Consider the following 18324-nt stretch of genomic DNA (forward strand, 5'->3'; position numbering starts at 1 on the left):
GATATAAAAAGGTTGATGTCTCAAATAAGACAGCCTAGCCGATCGGGTCGTGATCGGACACCATGCCGCACACATGGTGGTGATTGTGCTGAAAATTATAATTGAAATTGTGATTGTGGTCGATGTCCCTAATGGATAGCCTAGCCAATCGGATCGTGATCGGACTCCGTGTTAAAGACGGTGGTATTGATATTGAGAGTGATTCTGGTTGATGTCTCTAATGAGATAGCCTAGCCGATCGGGTCGTGATCAGACTCCGTACTGAGAATTCGGTGGTACTCATATTGTAGACAATGGTATATCGATACTAAACATCTCCCAATGTGAGATATGAAAATTAATTTGAACACTGTTTTGATCCTAAATTAAGGTTTGATGTTAATTAAGGCTTTCATTGGTATTATGATAATCTTATTTGTATTATTTGTCATTCTATTGAGAGGGTGTTTAGTTATACATACTAGTACTATTCGACAGTACTAACGTCCCTTTTGCCGGGGGCGCTTCCACAACATGAGATATTGGTCAGTGATAGCAGTGCACCTTCTTCCCAACTAACTTGGTGAGCCCCACTTCATTTCGGGGTCATGAATCTTTTGTACTTTGTGTATTCTATTTGAGGTATAGCCGGGGCCTTGTTGCCGGCATTATCATTGTACTTTTCTTTATCTATAAAGGCTCCGTAGACATAGTTTGGGTTGTGTATTGGTGTTGGGAAAGACAAACTATGCTATGTTGTGGTTGTATTACTTGTCCTTTTTAGACTTTAAAAATGGTGAAACTTAGGATAAGAAATTGGTAATTGCAGACATGACCACTTTATTGTTTAATTAAGGAAAACATATATTCTCTTTATTCATGAATGAGTTTGGGTAGAAGGAATCTAACAGGCTTGCTCGGTCGGGTTCACTAGGTTGAGCGCCGGTCGCGCTCCTCGGTTTTGGGGCGTGACAGATCTCTTATGTGATTATTTTACTGGGGTCGAAGATGCTACCGGCCTGAACGACTTGGAGGTCCCGAGGAAGGACTCGGGTGAGGCATCGAGCCTCTTCAACGAAGCGCAACAAGCTCTAAATCGGGTAAGCCTTAACTCTCCATGTTGGTATTACACTTGTGTTTGTTTTTCTCTTTGTCTAACTCCTTTTCTTCTTTCTGCGTAGGCCTCAGCGCTTCATCGGGAAGTATTTTTTCGGTCTCGAGCTGAGATGAGTCGATATGAGGCCGATCTTCGAGGGCTCACGGAGGAGAGAAATGCCCTTAAACTTCTCTGTGGGCGAAGAGAAGAGGAAATCAAGGACCTTCGAGCCGAGTTGGCCAAGGCTCACTAGGATCAGTCTGACCTAATCGAGCAGGTAATGACAATCTTAAAAACTCATGGGCTCGATTCAGGAACGATGGCTAATATTTCGATCTCACAGCTGCAGCAGATGATCGAGATGATCGGGCAACTCCGTGAGGAGATCGACATGGTAAAGGCGGAGACCTTGGGGTGGAAAGAAGGTATGGATCGCTTTGCTGCAGAAAATGAGACTGCCTTGTCCCAATTGTCATCGGCCGAAAGTCTGCTTCGAGGCATGAAAGAGAAGAGCTCTGTTCAGGAAAAGAAAATAGCGGCGGTCGAAGCTCGGTTGGCTTCCAAACTTGAAAAGGCCAAATCTGAAGCTGAAAAGGCTAAAGCCGAGGTAGACACGATCGTGACCGTCTACCGAGCCGATGCTGAAGTCACTCAAGTACAAGTGAGAGAGGCAGCCAAGACTGCTCAAACTCGAGCGTATTGGATTGCTGAACTTGCCAAGTGCCAATCTCGGAGGGAAAACCTCGAGGAGATCCACACTCGAGGTTTCGATCTAGCCGATGAGATAATAAAGCCTAAAGAGTGTGAAACCGAAGTTGCAGCGCTAGCCTCCAATGATGACGATGATGATGATGAGAGCAAAAGCGGGTCCAAGAGCGGGGAGGACCTCGATGGAGAAGAAACTGCCCCCGGAGAAAATCAGGAACCTTATGTTTTTTTATTTTTGATCTTTTGTGTAGGGTCCTAATCGGACCATGTAAATATCTTCATAAAGATCTCTTTCTTTCCCGTCTTGCTTTATTTCATTCTGTGCCTTATGAAAATTTTGTTTCATTCATGCCTTATGAAAATTTTGTTCATAAGTTCAAGGCTTTAGGTAATTTGATTGAAGTTGGACTAGTCGAGTGAGTACTTGCTCGAACTCGGAGTAGGGTGACCTTTAGAGTTTGATTGAGAATGGTTGCTCGAACTCGAGTTAGGGTAGCCCTTAAGATTTATAGTCGAGTGGGGATTTGCTCGAACTCGAAATAAGAATAGCCCTTAGGCTTAGTGGCCGAGTGAGGACTTGCTCGAACTCGAAATAATATAGCCCTTGGGCCTTATGGTCGAGTGAGTGTTGCTCAAACTTGAAGTAATGTAGCCCTTAGGCCTTATGGTCAAGTGAGTGTTGCTCGAACTTGAAGTAATGTAGCCCTTAGGCCTTATGGTCGAGTGAGTGTTGCTCGAACTCGAAGTAATGTAGCCCTTAGGCTTTATGAGTTAGTGTTTACTCGAACTCGAAATAAGGTAGCCCTTGGGCTTGATAGATAGTCCCCGAGTGAGAATGGTTGCTCGAACTCGAGTTAGGGTAGCCCTTAGGCTTTATAGTTCAGTGAGGATTTGCTCGAACTCGAAGTAATGTAGCCCTTAGGCTTATGTGGTCGAGTGAGTGTTGCTCGAACTCGAAGTAATGTAGCCCTTAGGCTTTATGAGTGAGTGTTTACTCGAACTCGAAATAAGGTAGCCCTTGGACTTGATAGATAGTCCCCGAGTGAGAATGTTTGCTCAAACTCGAGTTAGGGTAGCCCTTAGTCTTTATAGTCGAGTGAGTATTTGCTCGAACTCGAAGTAATGTAGCCCTTAGGCTTATGTGGTCGAGTGAGTGTTGTTCGAACTCGAAGTAATGTAGCCCTTAGGCTTATGTGGTCGAGTGAGTGTTGCTTGAACTCGAAGTAATGTAGCCCTTAGGCTTTATGAGTGAGTGTTTACTCGAACTCGAAATAAGGTAGCCCTTGGGCTCGTTAGATAGTCCCCGAGTGAGAATGGTTGCTCGAACTCGAGTTAGGGCTAGCCCTTAGGCTTTATAGTCGAGTGAGGATTTGCTCAAACTCGAAGTAATGTAGCCCTTAGGCTTATGTGGTCGAGTGAGTATTACTCGAACTCGAAGTAATGTAGCCTTTAGGCTTTATGAGTGAGTGGTTACTCGAACTCGAAATAAGGTAGCCCTTGGGCTCGATAGATAGTCCCCGAGTGAGAATGGTTGCTCGAACTCGGGTTACGATAGCCCTTAGGCTTTATAGTCGAGTGAGAATTTGCTCGAACTCGAAGTAATGTAGCCCTTAGGCTTTATGAGTGAGTGTTTACTCGAACTCAAAATAAGGTAGCCCTTGGGCTCGATAGATAGCCCCGAGTGAGAATGGTTGCTCGAACTCGAGTTAGGATAGCCCTTAGGCTTTATAGTCGATTGAGAATTTGCTCGAACTCGAAGTAATGTAGCCCTTAGGCTTATGTGGAGCTTGATCTCGTTGATTTTTCGGTTGGCAGTCCCCGATTTATGGGGTAATATTTCAAACTACGGTCATGGTCGGCCCTTGAGCCTGTTTGCATAATAGATTATGAAATAGAAAAATCTTTTCGAGATATGAGGTATCGGTAAAGAAGAAATTTCTCTTTACAAGTCATTATACATGTGTTAATGTTTTGTGTCAGGGCTCGAGCAAACTACACGGGCATGGTTTGTTTTGACCATTTGGCCCTTGCAATTTTTCCTATCGAAACCTTGTTGCCATGATGTAACTTTCTTGCATAGAACTTAATATATTCGAGAGTAATGCCCCCCAGTATTCGAGGTTGATTGTAAAGAGGCCTCAGATACTATTGAGTTGTTCTGAGTTAGCATGATCAATGGTTGCCTCATTAAAAATCTTGCCGAAAAACCCATTTGGGATAAAAACGGTCTAAGGGAAAAAGAGTGCAACATGTGCTTTCAGACCTAAAGGCTTCGAGTTGAATAATCCATCCATGTTTCTGGTTGAACACCTGCAAGGGTTAATTTCGAAATATAAATGAACATGGGAGGGTCGTACCTTAACAGTAATATCATTTTAGGTGCGAAACATTCAAATTGCTCGGTAGTTATTTGCCGTTTATCACGCCGAGCTTGTAGGACCCCTTTTCGACGATTTCGAGGACTTGATATGGTCCTTCCCAGTTCGGACCCAATTTTCCTTCATTCAGATTTCGGGTGTTGAGGGTGACTTTCCTTAGTACCAAGTCCCCAATTTTAAAATATCGAAGATTGGTTCTTCGATTATAGTATCTTTCGATCCGTTGTTTTTGGGCGGCCAATCGGACGAGAGCGGCCTCTCGTTTTTCGTTCAATAATTCAAGGCTCGTGTTCATGGTCTCATTATCCAACTCCTTTGTTGCATATCGAAACCTGATGTTAGGTTCTCCGACCTCAACCGGGATCAAAGCTTCGATGCCATAAACCAACGAGAATGGCGTTGCTCCAGTACTGGATTTCAATGTTTTGCGATATGCCCATAGGACCTCAGGCAGTATTTCTCTCCATTTTCCTTTGGCGTTGGTCAATCTCTTCTTAAGATTTTGGATGATGGTTTGTTGGTCGATTCGGCTTGTCCGTTTCTGCTGGGATGGTACGGTGTTGATAGGATCCTTTTGATTTTATGATCCTCGAGAAATTTAGTTACTTTGCTGGCGATGAATTATTTTTCATTATCACATGCAATCTTGGCTGGAACCCCAAATCGACATATGATGTGGTCCCAAATGAAGTCTATCACTTCTTTTTCTCTGACTTTTTCAAAAGCCTGTGCTTCAACCCATTTAGAAAAATAATCAGTCATAAACAAAATAAACTGAGCTTTACCTGGGGTCGATGGGAGGGGGGCGACGATGTCCATCCCCCATTTCATGAAAGGCCATAGATATAGGACCGAATGGAGTGGCTCCCCGGGTTGATGAATCACGGGCGTATGTATTTGGAATTTGTTGCATTTTCGAACGAACTCCTTCGCATATTTACTTATATCTGTCCAATAATACCCTGCTCTGATCGCTTTATGGACCAGGGAATCGGCACCAGAATGGTTTCCACAAGTGCCCTCGTGAATTTCCCATAGTATGTAATCGGTATCTCCTGGTCCCAAACATATTGCCAATGGTCCATCAAAAGTCCTTCTAAATAGCGTTCCGTCTTCGGATAGGGTGAATCGTGCTGCCTTTGTGCGCAAAACTCTCGATTCCTTTGGATCTGATAAAAGTTTCCCGTTCTTGAAGTACTCTATATATTTGTTTCTCTAATCCCAGGTTAGACTTGTGGAATTTATCTCGGCGTGACCTTCTTCGATCACCGATTTTATGAGTTGTACAATAGTCCCCGAGTTGAGCTCGTCATCTTTGACCGATGAACCTAAGTTCGCAAGAGCGTCGGTCTCGCTGTTTTGTTCTCGGGGTACGTGCTGCAAAATCCATTCCTTAAATTGATGTACATTCACCTGTAATTTATCCAAGTACCTCTGCATTCGATCTTCTCGGACTTTGAAGGTCCCGTTAACCTGGTTGACCACGAGGGGGGAATCACACTTTTGCGGCCAGTTGCTCTCCGTAGATCGTTTTGACTCCCTCCGATGTTGGGAATTTCAGAACCTGGTAGAGGGTCGAGGCTACGGCTCTCATATTGTGGATCCACGGCCTTCCAAAAAAAGCGTTATACCTCATATCGCCTTCAATCACGTGGAACTTTATTTCTTAGATGGTCCCGGCCACGTTTATTGGCAGGATTATCTCGCCCTTAGTAGTTTCACATGCCATATTGAATCTATTTAGAACCAGGGTTGTGGGCACGACCTGGCCCTGTAGACCGAGCTGCTCTACGACCTTTGATCTAATAATGTTGGTCAAACTACCTGGATCAATTAACACATGCTTAACTTGAGTTTTATTCATAAGTACAGATATTACCAGTGCATCGTTATGGGGTTGCATGATTCCTTCTGCGTCTTCATCACTAAAGGACAAGGTTCCTTTAGGTGTGTAATCCTGAGACCGAGATCGCTTTTCTCTTTCAATCGACATCTTAGTGCGCTTAAGCACCAGCCCATGGGGGATATCGATCCCACCGATGATCATGTAGATGATGTGTTGTGGCTCTTCTTGTTCGTTTTGTCTTATGAAATCCCTATTTTTGAAATTATTTTTGGCCCGGTCACATAAAAATTCTCGAAGGTGCCCTTTATTGAATAACCGGGCTACCTCCTCTCTCAATTGCCCGCAATCTTCCGTTCTGTGGCCATGAGTGCCATGATATTCACACATTTGATTGGGATTCCTATAGGCTGGATCGGTCTGTAGAGGTCGAGGCCATTTAGTATCTTTGATGCGTCCGATAGCCGACACAATGGCTAGTGCATCGATGTTGAAGTTATATTCTGATAACCGCGGTGCTTCCTTAGGTCCAGTATGCCTGTCGAACCCATTCTTGTTCATCAGCCCCCGATACCCTTGGCCTCAATCACTTCTTTTATTGCTTTGTACGAGGTTATGTCTTGGTTCGTTGCCCCTATAATCTCTACTATACGACCGGTATCAGTCCCTGATCGGCCTTTGTTCTCTGTTGACGTCCCCTTTAATAACGGACCCAGAACCCAACTGGTCGTCTTCGACTCTAATCTTTGATTGATACCGATTGTGAACATCGGCCCAGGTAACAGCTGGGTACTCGATTAGGTTCTACTTCAGTCGTCGTGAAGCTATCGAGCTTCGTTCGTTCAGACCTTGAGTGAAAGCTTGAACAACCCAATCGTCTGTGACTGGTGGTAGGTCCATTCGTTCCATTTGGAAACGAGATACGAATTCTCTTAGCATCTCGTTATCTTTTTGCCTTACCTTGAAAAGGTCCGACTTCCTGGTTTCAACCTTTATGGCTCTAGTGTGCGCTTTTACGAAAGAATCTGCAAGTATAGCAAAAGAATCGATAGAGTTAGATGGTAAATTATGATACCATATCATTGCTCCCTTTGACAGGGTTTTACCAAATTTTTTCAATAATACAGATTCGATCTCGTCTTCCTCTAGATCGTTCCCTTTAATGGCACATGTGTAAGAGGTGACGTGCTCGTTGGGGTAGGTCGTTCCATTATATTTAGGAATTTCGGGCATGCGAAACTTCTTGGGGATCGGTTTCGGAGCTGCGCTCGGGGGGATAGGCTTTTGTAAGAATTTTTTGGAATCCAAGCCTTTCAATATCGGTGGTGCCCCCGGGATCTGATCAACCCTGGAGTTATACGCTTCTACTTTTTTGTCATTTGCTTCAATCCTCCTTTCTCCTGACTCTATTCGTTTTGTCGGTTCCTCGAGCATCTTAATAATTTCGGGATTAGTCCCCGATTCTTACTCATTTGACCTTACTACAGCTTGCCCCGTTTTGTGGGTGACTTCTTGGGGTGGACTGGGCTCGAGCCTGGTCGGTGCCTCGGTTTGGCTCTGCAATTGGGATATTCCTACTTGTTGAGCTTGCAACATTTCGAAAATCATACGCAAGCTGATTCCGTTTTCCTCAGTGTTTTGGGTATTTCGAGCTACAGTTCGAGTTCCACCTTGAATGCTATTTTTCGAGTCGGAACATTGGTTTGTCTCGATGGCCACATGTGAATTAACTTCTATTGGCTCTTCGACCCGAGCTCCAACGAGATCGATGAGTGGCCTTCCACCCCCCGAGGGTTAAGTTATCGTTCTCATCTTGAAAGCCAGCTTCGTTGTCGATAGGTAGGGGCATTAATTTGAGAATTCATCGTTTTCAACATGAAATTAAAGATACTTCCAAGGACAAGTGCAAAATAGTGTGTTTCACAGAGATTCGTACCAAATAATCACTATTATCCTTAACCCCACGGTGGGCACCAAACTGTTTACCCGAAAAATGGATAGAGTTGAATTTATACGTAGTTCTAAGGACACGTGGTATAACTTGGCACAAATCGAAAAAGTATATAGAAAAATATCGAATATTGACTGTAAAAAAGGAATGAAATACAAGCCAAATTGAATAGAAAACGATTTATGAAAAAGCAAGATGAATCAATGTACAAGACTCACAAAAGGATAATTTCTCCTGTATCTATATGTGAATATTAATTATCTTTTCAATAAGGGAATATGTAGATACCTTCATGTTCAACTGCCCTTACAGAAGTGATAGCCACTCTTTTATAGTGAAGGGATCTTACTTAGGATATAATAAAAAATACATAGTGGGGATCCCATGATAGATTAGTTAATTTAGCTTTTCCTTAATTCCCGCCGAGATTCTCTCCCCAAGTGCGGCTACAACGACTTTTGTCTCTTAGCTCGATCTTGGTCGGACTTGATATTGGTCGATCTCCAGATTTTGAGCTCGATACTGACTCGAGCTCGATATTGACTCGGGCTCGGATCTCGAGTTCCATAACGCCACTTCATATCATAGTTCGATTTGGACTCGAGCCTGATAATGACTTTGAGCTCGGTATTGATCGGTCACTGAATCTTGAGCTTGGTAACCTGGCTTCAGATCTTATCTCGGTATTATAAAAATGACCCTCGGTCCATCATGTTCCAATCTCGACTAATTACATGAAGGGCAAAACCGGTTTTGACCGTATACAGTTATATTTCTGCACACTATATTAAATAATAAAATAACAACTAAGATTTATAAAAATAATATATGATATATTAGATCATAATTTTATAAGATTAATATTTTGTCAAATTATTGCGCGGGTTCTAACACTAGTGTAGAGTAATGATTTAAGTAGTATAACTCATAATTATGTGCGCCAAGATTACTTTAAGAAATTCTTATATATTACTATAATTTGAAAAGAAAATAATTGGCATTGCTTTGGAAAACTGTTTACATTGATATTTTAATGGGGTTAATTGTGCTTTCATTTGTTGAGTTAAAAAATAATTATTGGATAACTTTAATGTTCTAAAAGAAACAAAAATGACTTTAATAGAATATCCCTATAAGTTGTGACTATTTAAGGAATTTATTCTAATATTTTCTTTCTTTTCTGTATGTTGGAAAAGATTGACATCTGGCATGTATTTAAAATTATTTTATTCAAAAAAGAAGTTTGTCTTTATCTGTCGTCCGTTAACTTTAAACCCTGTTGTTATCACATGCGTCAAATATAACACTGACCCTTTACACAAAAAAGGACAAAAAGGAAAAAGAAAAACAAGAACTTATCCGAATGATGTGAAAGTAGAGCAACAAGTAGAACCAAAGCTTCACAAAAATCAGCTTATAATCTCAACATGGCTTCCCCAAGTTGATACTTGCTTCTTTTCTTGTTTGTCCGGTAAGTCCAATAAATAAATTTTACTCCTGTTTAATTACATAATTAATAGACAAGATGACTGTGTTTTTCTCTTAATCTTGGTGGGTATTCATCAATTAATTTGTTGAACTTGGATTTTTTGAGGTTTCTTTTATAAATGGAGCTTTATCTTTGTGTTTATGCGGTTTGACTAGCTATAGGACTTAATTTCAGTTTACTTGTAATTATATACTTACAAGATTTAAAACCCCCCATATACCATTGAATTCATCATCTTAAAGGAGAAATTCCCTTCGCAAAACTCCCTCAGAAAATTGTTTTGAGGTTTGCATGAACTTCTGTTCAAATTATGTACATTAGGTGAAGAGTTTAATATATATGTGTAATTGACTTATATATGTGCAATTGACTAATAAAATATGAGTCAGTTCAAGTATATTTTTTAGCTTAATTCATTCTCAGCAAGTTTACTTCAAAAAACTAATTCTTTGCACCTAAGACTATATTGAAGAGGAGCTTTGGAGCAACGGTAAAGTTGCCTACGTGTGACCTACAGGTCATGGGTTCGAGCTGTGGAAGTAGCCACTAATGCTTATGTTAGGTTAGACCGTCTACGTCACACCCCTTGGGTGCGGCCCTTACCCGGACCTTGTGTCAATGCGGGATGCATTGTGCACCGGGCTGCCCTTTTATTGTGTTACTCATAGGCATGTTTCTTTTTCTGCATATTTGAAGGAAAGTGTACCAAATTTTTACCAAAATAAGAATTCTGTTTGTAAGCTGATACTTGAATCTGCAGGTTGTGCCGCATGCCATATTGTCTACAGGTTCAATTTGGCTTTTCAGTGGGCAAGATCTATGTTCAAGTAAGATATTTAGAGAAAATAGAATAAACAGCTGTGTTCCTTTTTCTCTTTCTTTTCCTTGGAATCATGTTTGACAAAATGATATATGTCTCTCAGACAATCGATTCGATTCCTATTGGTTAAATGGACCGCTAGTTGTTTTCGAAGAATAGTATGTTGTTACGACATTATGGATAACGAGAAGCTGCAACTCAAGTCCACGTTTATCGAAAGAAACATAGAATGATACATTGTGGAGTCAAGATATGCTGTTGCTTTAGTGTAGTGAACAAAATATAGCTTCACAAAAATCAGACGTAATGATTGCATTGGTGTCGCCTGCTAACATTCTTGAGTAGTCCATATCAGCACTTTGGTGCATCTTGATTGTCTCTATTATGCTCATTTTTCTCCGTGGTCGAAGAACTTATGTTTGACAGTTTGACTTCGGCTTTAGACAGTAGTAGATAAGAGGGTCACATGGGGGATAATCGGTTGATTTAGTTCTGATATGAATTGACTAGAAGTCAGAATCACTAGCGAATCCGTTTGGTTTTCATTTTGGTCTCTAATACGCATGCTAAAGCATTTCTACCTGTAAAGTTTCTATGAAGATAACTTATGAATTATGATATAGTGAATGCGACTATTCTCTTTCAACAAGAGATTAACTGGTCAATCACTAATCAAATTGTGATCAATTAGGACTTTATTTTTAGGAGGGATCTTTAGATATAAAGGATCCAGTTATATGAAGTTATTGGAGACTTTTGCTTTATGTCCCCTTAGTTAGGTGTCACAGTCCTTTTCCTATGAATATTTCGATGAGTTGTTGCACTAGGCGTGATGTTTTTTCTTCTAGAAAAGCAGTGAAAAGTGGAAACTAAGGCCCCAGTGGAATTGCAATGTTCTTCTAGTGGAATGCTACTCGGGAGGACTTCTTAACTGGTGATAACTAAGCACTGTGAGCTCGAAGTTACGATCAACGAGCTGATCATTGTTTCTTAGATTGTCCACTGACTAAACAGTTCTGAGCTATGTTTAGTTTCTCATGGCTAATGCCGCCAAACTTGTCATGCTTTTCCAATTACTAGCATTGCAGTTAATTTGGAAGGATGTTTGCCAGCAAATATACTCATAGCATTTCCTTTTTGGGGAAATACACAGAAAAAGATTTCCTTTTCGAGAGGGAAACTACTTGGGCCGTATCAGGCCTTCTAATCTTTTATATTCAGCTGAGTTCAAACCTAAGTTCCCGGTTAATCATGGTATATCTGGGGATTTTGAGGAAAGGTTTTTGTTTGTTTGGGAGGGGGAGGGGGGGATTAGGGGGGTTAAGATCTGATCCGCTATGGTTGGTCCGGTCTGCCTTCTCCTCTTTAAAATACTTTGTCTAAAGTGCATTTGAAAGCTACTGAATGTTTAACATATTTCCAGTGAATAAGAGCTCTTCGAGTGAGGTAAAAAAGAAGTAACTTAGAAAGGAGTCTGACAGTTTTTACGCATCAAGAAAGTAGTAACACTGCAACATCACTTATCTAAAATGCTGGATCTTTGCATAGTTTGATTTTGGTTTTACTGTTTTAATGCATTCAGTTAACCTTATCTTCATAATTGTGATACACAACTGTGTCTATCTATAGTATGTGATGCTGGTGTATACGACATGAATTCTCTTCTCTCTCCATCACCTTTGTGGTGCTTCACTAGTATGCTATATTAGTGCCCGTTACATTCTGGAGGAACTAACAAACAGTTCGTTTTTTCACAAGGTAGTACTTCTAATGATACTTGTTATTAGGGGCTGGGAGGTTCATCAGTTGTTTCTGTGGATCTGCCAAAAGACGCTGAGTTACCAGGACCTTTTTGTGAAATAAGAGTAATTTTTGTTCATTGTCTGCATGCTTCTGATTATGAGGATTTGGTCGGTCAACATTACTTTTAATGTACTTCAATCAATCGTTAGAGAGCATAATGACTTATTTAAAACTCCAGTTGACATGTTTTTGTTGTTTTAGACTGGAGTTGAATAGTTGCCTGAGATGATCTGTATTTGAATTAATTAGCCACGTTTATTGGATCTTCAACCCAAGCGCATGAATTACTTACTGTCACTGAAGAAAAGTGTGGTTCAAAATCATGGCATCATATTGATCAAGAAAAAGAACCTTAGTCTGCATTTTGGAAATAAACCGTGCCAAATTTTTACACCTAAGTAACTAATATAATAATTTGCTAAAAAAAGAATATAATAATTTGTTTATGACTCAATTGCTCCTTGTTTTTGTACCACCAGTGATGATGAACCGTTGGCCTTCAAGAACATGCACGAATTTTCTGCGACGGATGGCTTTGTAGAGATAACTGAATCCTTGGCAGACATGATAAAGTTCATCGCAAATGAGCCCTCCATGGGTCTTTTCTACATTCAACATCATACTCAGAGTGCAGCTCCCAACCTTATCAATCTCAAGAACAATATTCAGGAAAAATCTCGTGATGTGACTTTGCACGCGGAAGATTCAGAGGATTCTATCACCATGATCAGGTCGATGAAAGATTGTGGTGCCCCAATTGCTAATGAGATGATTAAAGATCTGAGACATTCTCTAGCTGTTGTGTCGAAGAATAAGCAATTGAGAAAAGGGTTAATAAGGCAGTCCAGGTCAACTTTTCAGTTAGGGCGAACTAGTTCTTGGAGTCCTGCCACTTGGGGTCGAAGTACAGTTCCAGAATTGGATGGTGAGAGTGGTTATCTCTCAAATATTTTCAGGTCAGAGGCGGATCTAGAGTTTAAGGTTCTTATCACCAAGTCCATTACACTTTTAAACTAATGGGTTGAAAATTTAATATTTGTTGAAATTTTAATAATTTTTCACATATATATCTATACTATGTGTCAGAACCCAGTGAAATGAGCTTCATTGACTTCTCTTTCAGGTCAACGAAAGAAAAAGCTAATAGCTTCAAGTGGTCTCAATTAGAGTCCAAAGAATCTGATGTAACCTATACTGATGATGCACTATCAGCTGTAGCGGCCGGATCTTTGTTCTCAGTTTCAGAGGCGAATGATGAAGAGTTGCCATTATCAAGTCCAACTAATAATGAGCTACAAGTGATGCAGGTGAATATAAGCATGTCCAATGATCAACTGCTCTCTTCATCAGAAAAGTATGAAGAAGTTATGGCTGATAAAGAAGCACAATTGGAGGAGTGGTTGGGAGGGATTGGCAATAGTAATACTGGTCCCGGAGAAAATAAGCTTGGTCGTATCATTAGGGAGAGCTCTCACTAGGGAGAGCTTTGCTCGTATCATTATTCATTATCTTTGTACTAAAAGAATAAATGTTATAGAGAGATTTTAATAGTAAGGAAACAGAAATGAAAGACTCGAGCTTGATGGTCTCGAGATTTGATCCTGCTTATCAAGTAAATTTAAATGTGCATAAATATTACTCCCTATGCTAAATTTATGTAATGCAGTTAGGAATTCGAGAGTTAAACAAGTTTTTTTTTGACCACGATTTTCGCATATACTTATTAAATATTTTGAATTGTTAAGTATCATAACTTATAGTACTTTTTATGTCGTTTTCAAACATGTAAATTTTGTTTCAAAATATTTAGGGATTCTATGGCTGAATTCACGGTTACAATTAAGAAGTTTGATTTTCGAAATTTGAGTTACATCACATAAATTGGAACGAATTGAATGAGCAAGAGTTCCTTTTGTATTGAGGATTGTTATCTCTTGAAATTTCATCTTAGGTACAAATGAGAAATCCAACCTAGATTGCATGTTCTCTACTAAAATCAAAATGGCATCGCATCCAATTGGAGTTGCTAAACTATCTTTTTCTTAGTACTCATATTGTTGTTCAACTAAATAGAATTCGTGGCCTATAATACCCACTAAAAGAGAAGTTTTTCCTACTAGAATTATAAGTGAATAATCTTAGAAACCAGTTTGTTTCAAATTAATCTTAGTGTGTCATTTTTTATTTAATTGATATTCTTGGGGTTTCACTGCAAACTATGGAAAGAAAAATGAGAGAAAGTTTCCTTTTATGGCTTTCATTTGCTTGGATAAGAAAGTACAAGGGCGTGAATTATCGGTGTTAGGGATTGTTTTCTTCACTCAAATCCTAACCATTATTTATTTTCCACTATAAATATTCAGAAAACATATCTTTTCTACACCATAATGGGAATTTATCAATATTAATTAATAGATTTTACAAAAATATAGTAGAGTTCAAATAAATAATTACCTAATGGATGAATTAGCACCTTTTATGGGTAGAGTACTAGTCAACAATGATATTCCTGACACATCGAATAAAAAAAAGTAGAATAATGCATGAAAAATATTTAAAAGAAACAACATATGTTGAATACATAGACGACCCTTAAATTTATCAAAAACTTTTATTTAGACATTCTGACTCATGCCATAACTTATTAGCCGCAAGATCTCTGCTCAAAAGGGAAGAGGCGCAAACATAACTAGAAGCTCACGAAACGAAAAACAGTAAAGACACAAATGTAAACTAGTCAAGGGAGTGATCAAGATCCCCTTCAAAGGCCCATGGAGTCTCATTCCGAATCTCTGCCTCTTCCTCAAGGGTGAAGTCACTAGTGATATTGAAAATCTTCCGAACAACTTCAGGCGTTTTTTTCTTAATCCTGTTAGCCACCGCCTCAGCGCACAACTCAAGCAAACTGTTGATGTCAAGGAAATTTGCAGCTTCTAAGATTTTAAAGATGGTTTTGAAGCCAATGTTCACAAATTCCTTGTCGAAGTTCTCGATTTCTTCTTCATTTGAAGAAGTCGAGGAGTGCATCTTCAAGTAATCGATGATCTTGATCAGGGTTTCTGTGTCGACGTTGCTCAGCGGGACGACACTAGAGGAGCATCCATCTTCGACCATGTTCTTGATTGTTACAGACTGAATGGCAATGGATTCTTCTAACTCAAACTCATCACCATTTGACGACTTCAGAGTCAAAAACTTTTTCTCTGTGGTCGATGATGCTGCCTCTGCCATTGTTTAAATTTTGGGTTCACAGTTAAGTGCTTGTTCTACCATTCAATTATAAATGAATCAGATGGGTAGGTTCTAATAAATGATTTTAAATACCAAATCAGATTATTATATATCGAATCTAGTTATTATCTCTTGATTTTGAAGGTTATTTAATTCAACTTTAAAGAATCAAATTATTTCCTAAGTTTCATTTTATGGACAATCTAGCTTTAAATAAGATTTGTTTTTTTAAAAATACTTATCAGTAGCTTCAAATCTAGTTTTATATCATATGAATATGACTTTATAGTAGATTATTTATTTTTTTATATATTTTAATCCGAACTTTGTGATGGGTTCTAATGAGTGAAATTATATGATTTTTGACTAAAGAGGACCGTTGACTTGGATATTATCTCTTGATATTTTAATTTTAGCTATTCAACAAAGAAATTACTTCCTAAATACTAGTTCTTATGATAGTGCTTACCTGGATACCGCGTTTAAATATTGTTAGAAGACTGAATTTGCTTGTTACCCTTTATATTTATAAGCAATTTTTTAATAAGGAAAATTGACTTGTGTTGTATATTAATTATCAATGTGGAAGAAAATATTATAGCAATTATAAAGTTTGTTTCATACTGTAAACATTATAGTTTTTTCGCTTGAAGGTGTTTGATTGGACACGAAGATTAAAAAAGAAAAACAATTATTGGGATGTATGAAAGGTATCTGCCAAACACACAAGCACACAATGGCCGAGTGTGGAAGGAAAAGTCTTGTCTTCTTCAATTGATTAACAAGAATATATATACAAGTCAAGTAATAAACCTTAGTCCTAACAAATATGAAAAACTAGTCCTAAGAAATATGGAAAAGAAAAACTCTCCTAGTCCTAAACATACAATATATTTACTATCCATATATGCCCATACACACACGCTTTAATACCCCCCCTCCCCCTCCCCCCCAAGTTGGCACATTCGGATTATAAATTCTCAACTTGCACAAGAGAGTAACATATTGAGATTTTCCTAATGCCTTCGTAAAGATATCTGTTAATTGCTCATGTGAAGGAACAAAGCTAGTACAGATATTCCCATTGTCAATCTCATCACGAATAAAATGACAATCTACTTCAATGTGTTTGGTTCTTTTATGAAAGACTGGATTCTTTGCTATGTGCAATGCTGCTTGACTCGCATAATAAAGATGAACAAAGGAAGTGTAAGTCACTCCCAAACTAGATAAAATTTCCTTCAACCATTTCATCTCACAGATTGTCATTGAAATAGAATGATATTCAGCTTCTGCAGATGATCGAGAGATGACATATTGCTTCTTAGTCTTCCAAGATATGGGTGAGTCACCCAACAAGATAAACCAACCTGTGAGTGAGTGTCGAGTCAAGGGACAACCAGCCCAATCGGAGTCACATCACCCATTGAGACATAGATCATATTTACTTTTTAACAAAATACGGTGTCTTAGATTCCTTTTCAAGTAGCGAACAACCTGTAAAGTTGCATCCCAATGCTCCTCTTTTGGTTGCTGCATGAACTGAGATAAAATATGAACAATGTAGGATAGTTCCGATCGAGTGAAACATAGATAAATAAGTCGCTCTATCAAACGACGATAACGCTCAAGGTCATCAACAACCCGTCCACCGACAATACCGGCTGATGATTCTGTTCCAAGGACATTTCCACAGGTTTAGAACCTAATAACCTAACCTCTGAGATAATATCCCAGGCATATTTTCGTTGGCTCAAGAAGATGCCTTCAGAAATTTTGGATACTTCCACTCCCAAAAAATATTTCAATCTACCCAAATCCTTCATTTGAAAGCATTTGGCATGATAGGTTTTGAACTCGCGGATAGCCTCGGGCTCATTGTTAGAGATAATCAGATCATCAACATACACAAGGAGATTTACTCGAACTTCACCCTTTTTCAAAGTAAAAACAGAGTTATCAGAGTATGAATTCTTGAACCTGTAGTCCTCCAAGGCATCCGACAACTTACCAAACTAACACCTCGACGTTTTCTTTAAGCCTTTAACCCATAAAATGACTTTTGAAGTCTGCACACTTTTCATAGACTTGCAACTCGAAACCCATGAGGCAATTTCATGTACAATTCTTCCTAAAAATCCCCATGCAGGAAGGCATTATGTACATTCATTTGATGTAACTCCCAATTCTTTGCAATTGGTACAACCAAAAATGTGGGGCAGTCAGTATCTTTGCCACTGGGAAAAACATTTCATTATAGTCGATCCCCTCTACTTGATGATTCCCGGGAATAACTAGTCGGGCCTTATGTTGCTCAGTTGTTCCATTAGAGTTGTACTCTATCTTGTAAACTCACCTGCAACCGATAGCCTTTTTGTTGGAAGGCAGATTCTCTATTACCCATGTTCCATTATTCTCTAGTGCCCGTATTTCTAATCTCATTGCTTCTTTCCACTTGCCCTCTTTCTCGGCCTCAGACAAATGATCTGGTTCATGTGGTGTAGTGATTGCTACAAGAAAAGCACTTGTTGTTCAAAGAATTTATCGCAATTCACATGTTGTGTTAAAGGATAAGGCGTACCTGAGTGATGCTGTGAAGTGGATGGAGGATAAGATAGGCTCAATTTCTAGACAACATTAGTAACATAATAACAAACAGATCAGTGTGTATTTTTGGTGGTCTCAGCATCCAAACTGCTTCTTCTCTATTATTTCATCTTCCTTAGTTTCTCTCCTACCTCCTGGTGAATATTTTCCTCTATCCCGGCCTCGCGGTGATCCTCCACATCAAGATCGTCTTCACGAGCTTGGACTGAGTCACTGCCCCCTCGCTTCAGACTCCTCATTCTGTCCTAGTACCTCAACATGCATTTCTTTATTTTTATCTCTCCTAGTGTTATGTGTTGATGAAGCGAAAGGGAATTCAGTTTCATAGAAATCAACATCTCGTGAAACAATATATTCTTTCTTCTCTAAATCATACACTTTCCAAACCTTCTTTCCATAGGGATATCCCACGAAGACAC

General features: G+C 39.3%; 2 protein-coding genes across 3 annotated transcripts; one reads left to right on the plus strand and one right to left on the minus strand.

Moving 5' to 3' along the window:
• Positions 1-9291: 9291 nt before the first annotated feature.
• LOC107822227 (uncharacterized) lies at positions 9292-13684 on the plus strand. 2 transcript variants are annotated; one of them, XM_075252531.1, is made up of 4 exons: positions 9292-9426; positions 10233-10271; positions 12547-13023; positions 13191-13684. In XM_075252531.1, exons 2-4 carry the CDS (start codon positions 10264-10266, stop codon positions 13543-13545), a joined length of 840 nt encoding a protein of 279 aa, XP_075108632.1. In that variant the 5' UTR covers positions 9292-9426; positions 10233-10263; the 3' UTR covers positions 13546-13684. The 2 variants fall into 2 exon arrangements, with proteins under 2 accessions (XP_075108632.1, XP_016504235.2); XM_016648749.2 differs by having other exon boundaries at positions 9294-9426; positions 10205-10271.
• A 954-nt stretch (positions 13685-14638) lies between these two features.
• LOC107822228 (SKP1-like protein 11) lies at positions 14639-15818 on the minus strand. The gene has a single exon (XM_016648750.2). It carries the CDS (start codon positions 15296-15298, stop codon positions 14801-14803), a length of 498 nt encoding a protein of 165 aa, XP_016504236.1. The 5' UTR covers positions 15299-15818; the 3' UTR covers positions 14639-14800.
• Positions 15819-18324: the final 2506 nt, after the last annotated feature.

Source organism: Nicotiana tabacum, chromosome 4 (assembly GCF_000715075.1).
Source record: "Nicotiana tabacum cultivar K326 chromosome 4, ASM71507v2, whole genome shotgun sequence".
Classification (NCBI taxonomy): Eukaryota; Viridiplantae; Streptophyta; class Magnoliopsida; order Solanales; family Solanaceae; genus Nicotiana; species Nicotiana tabacum.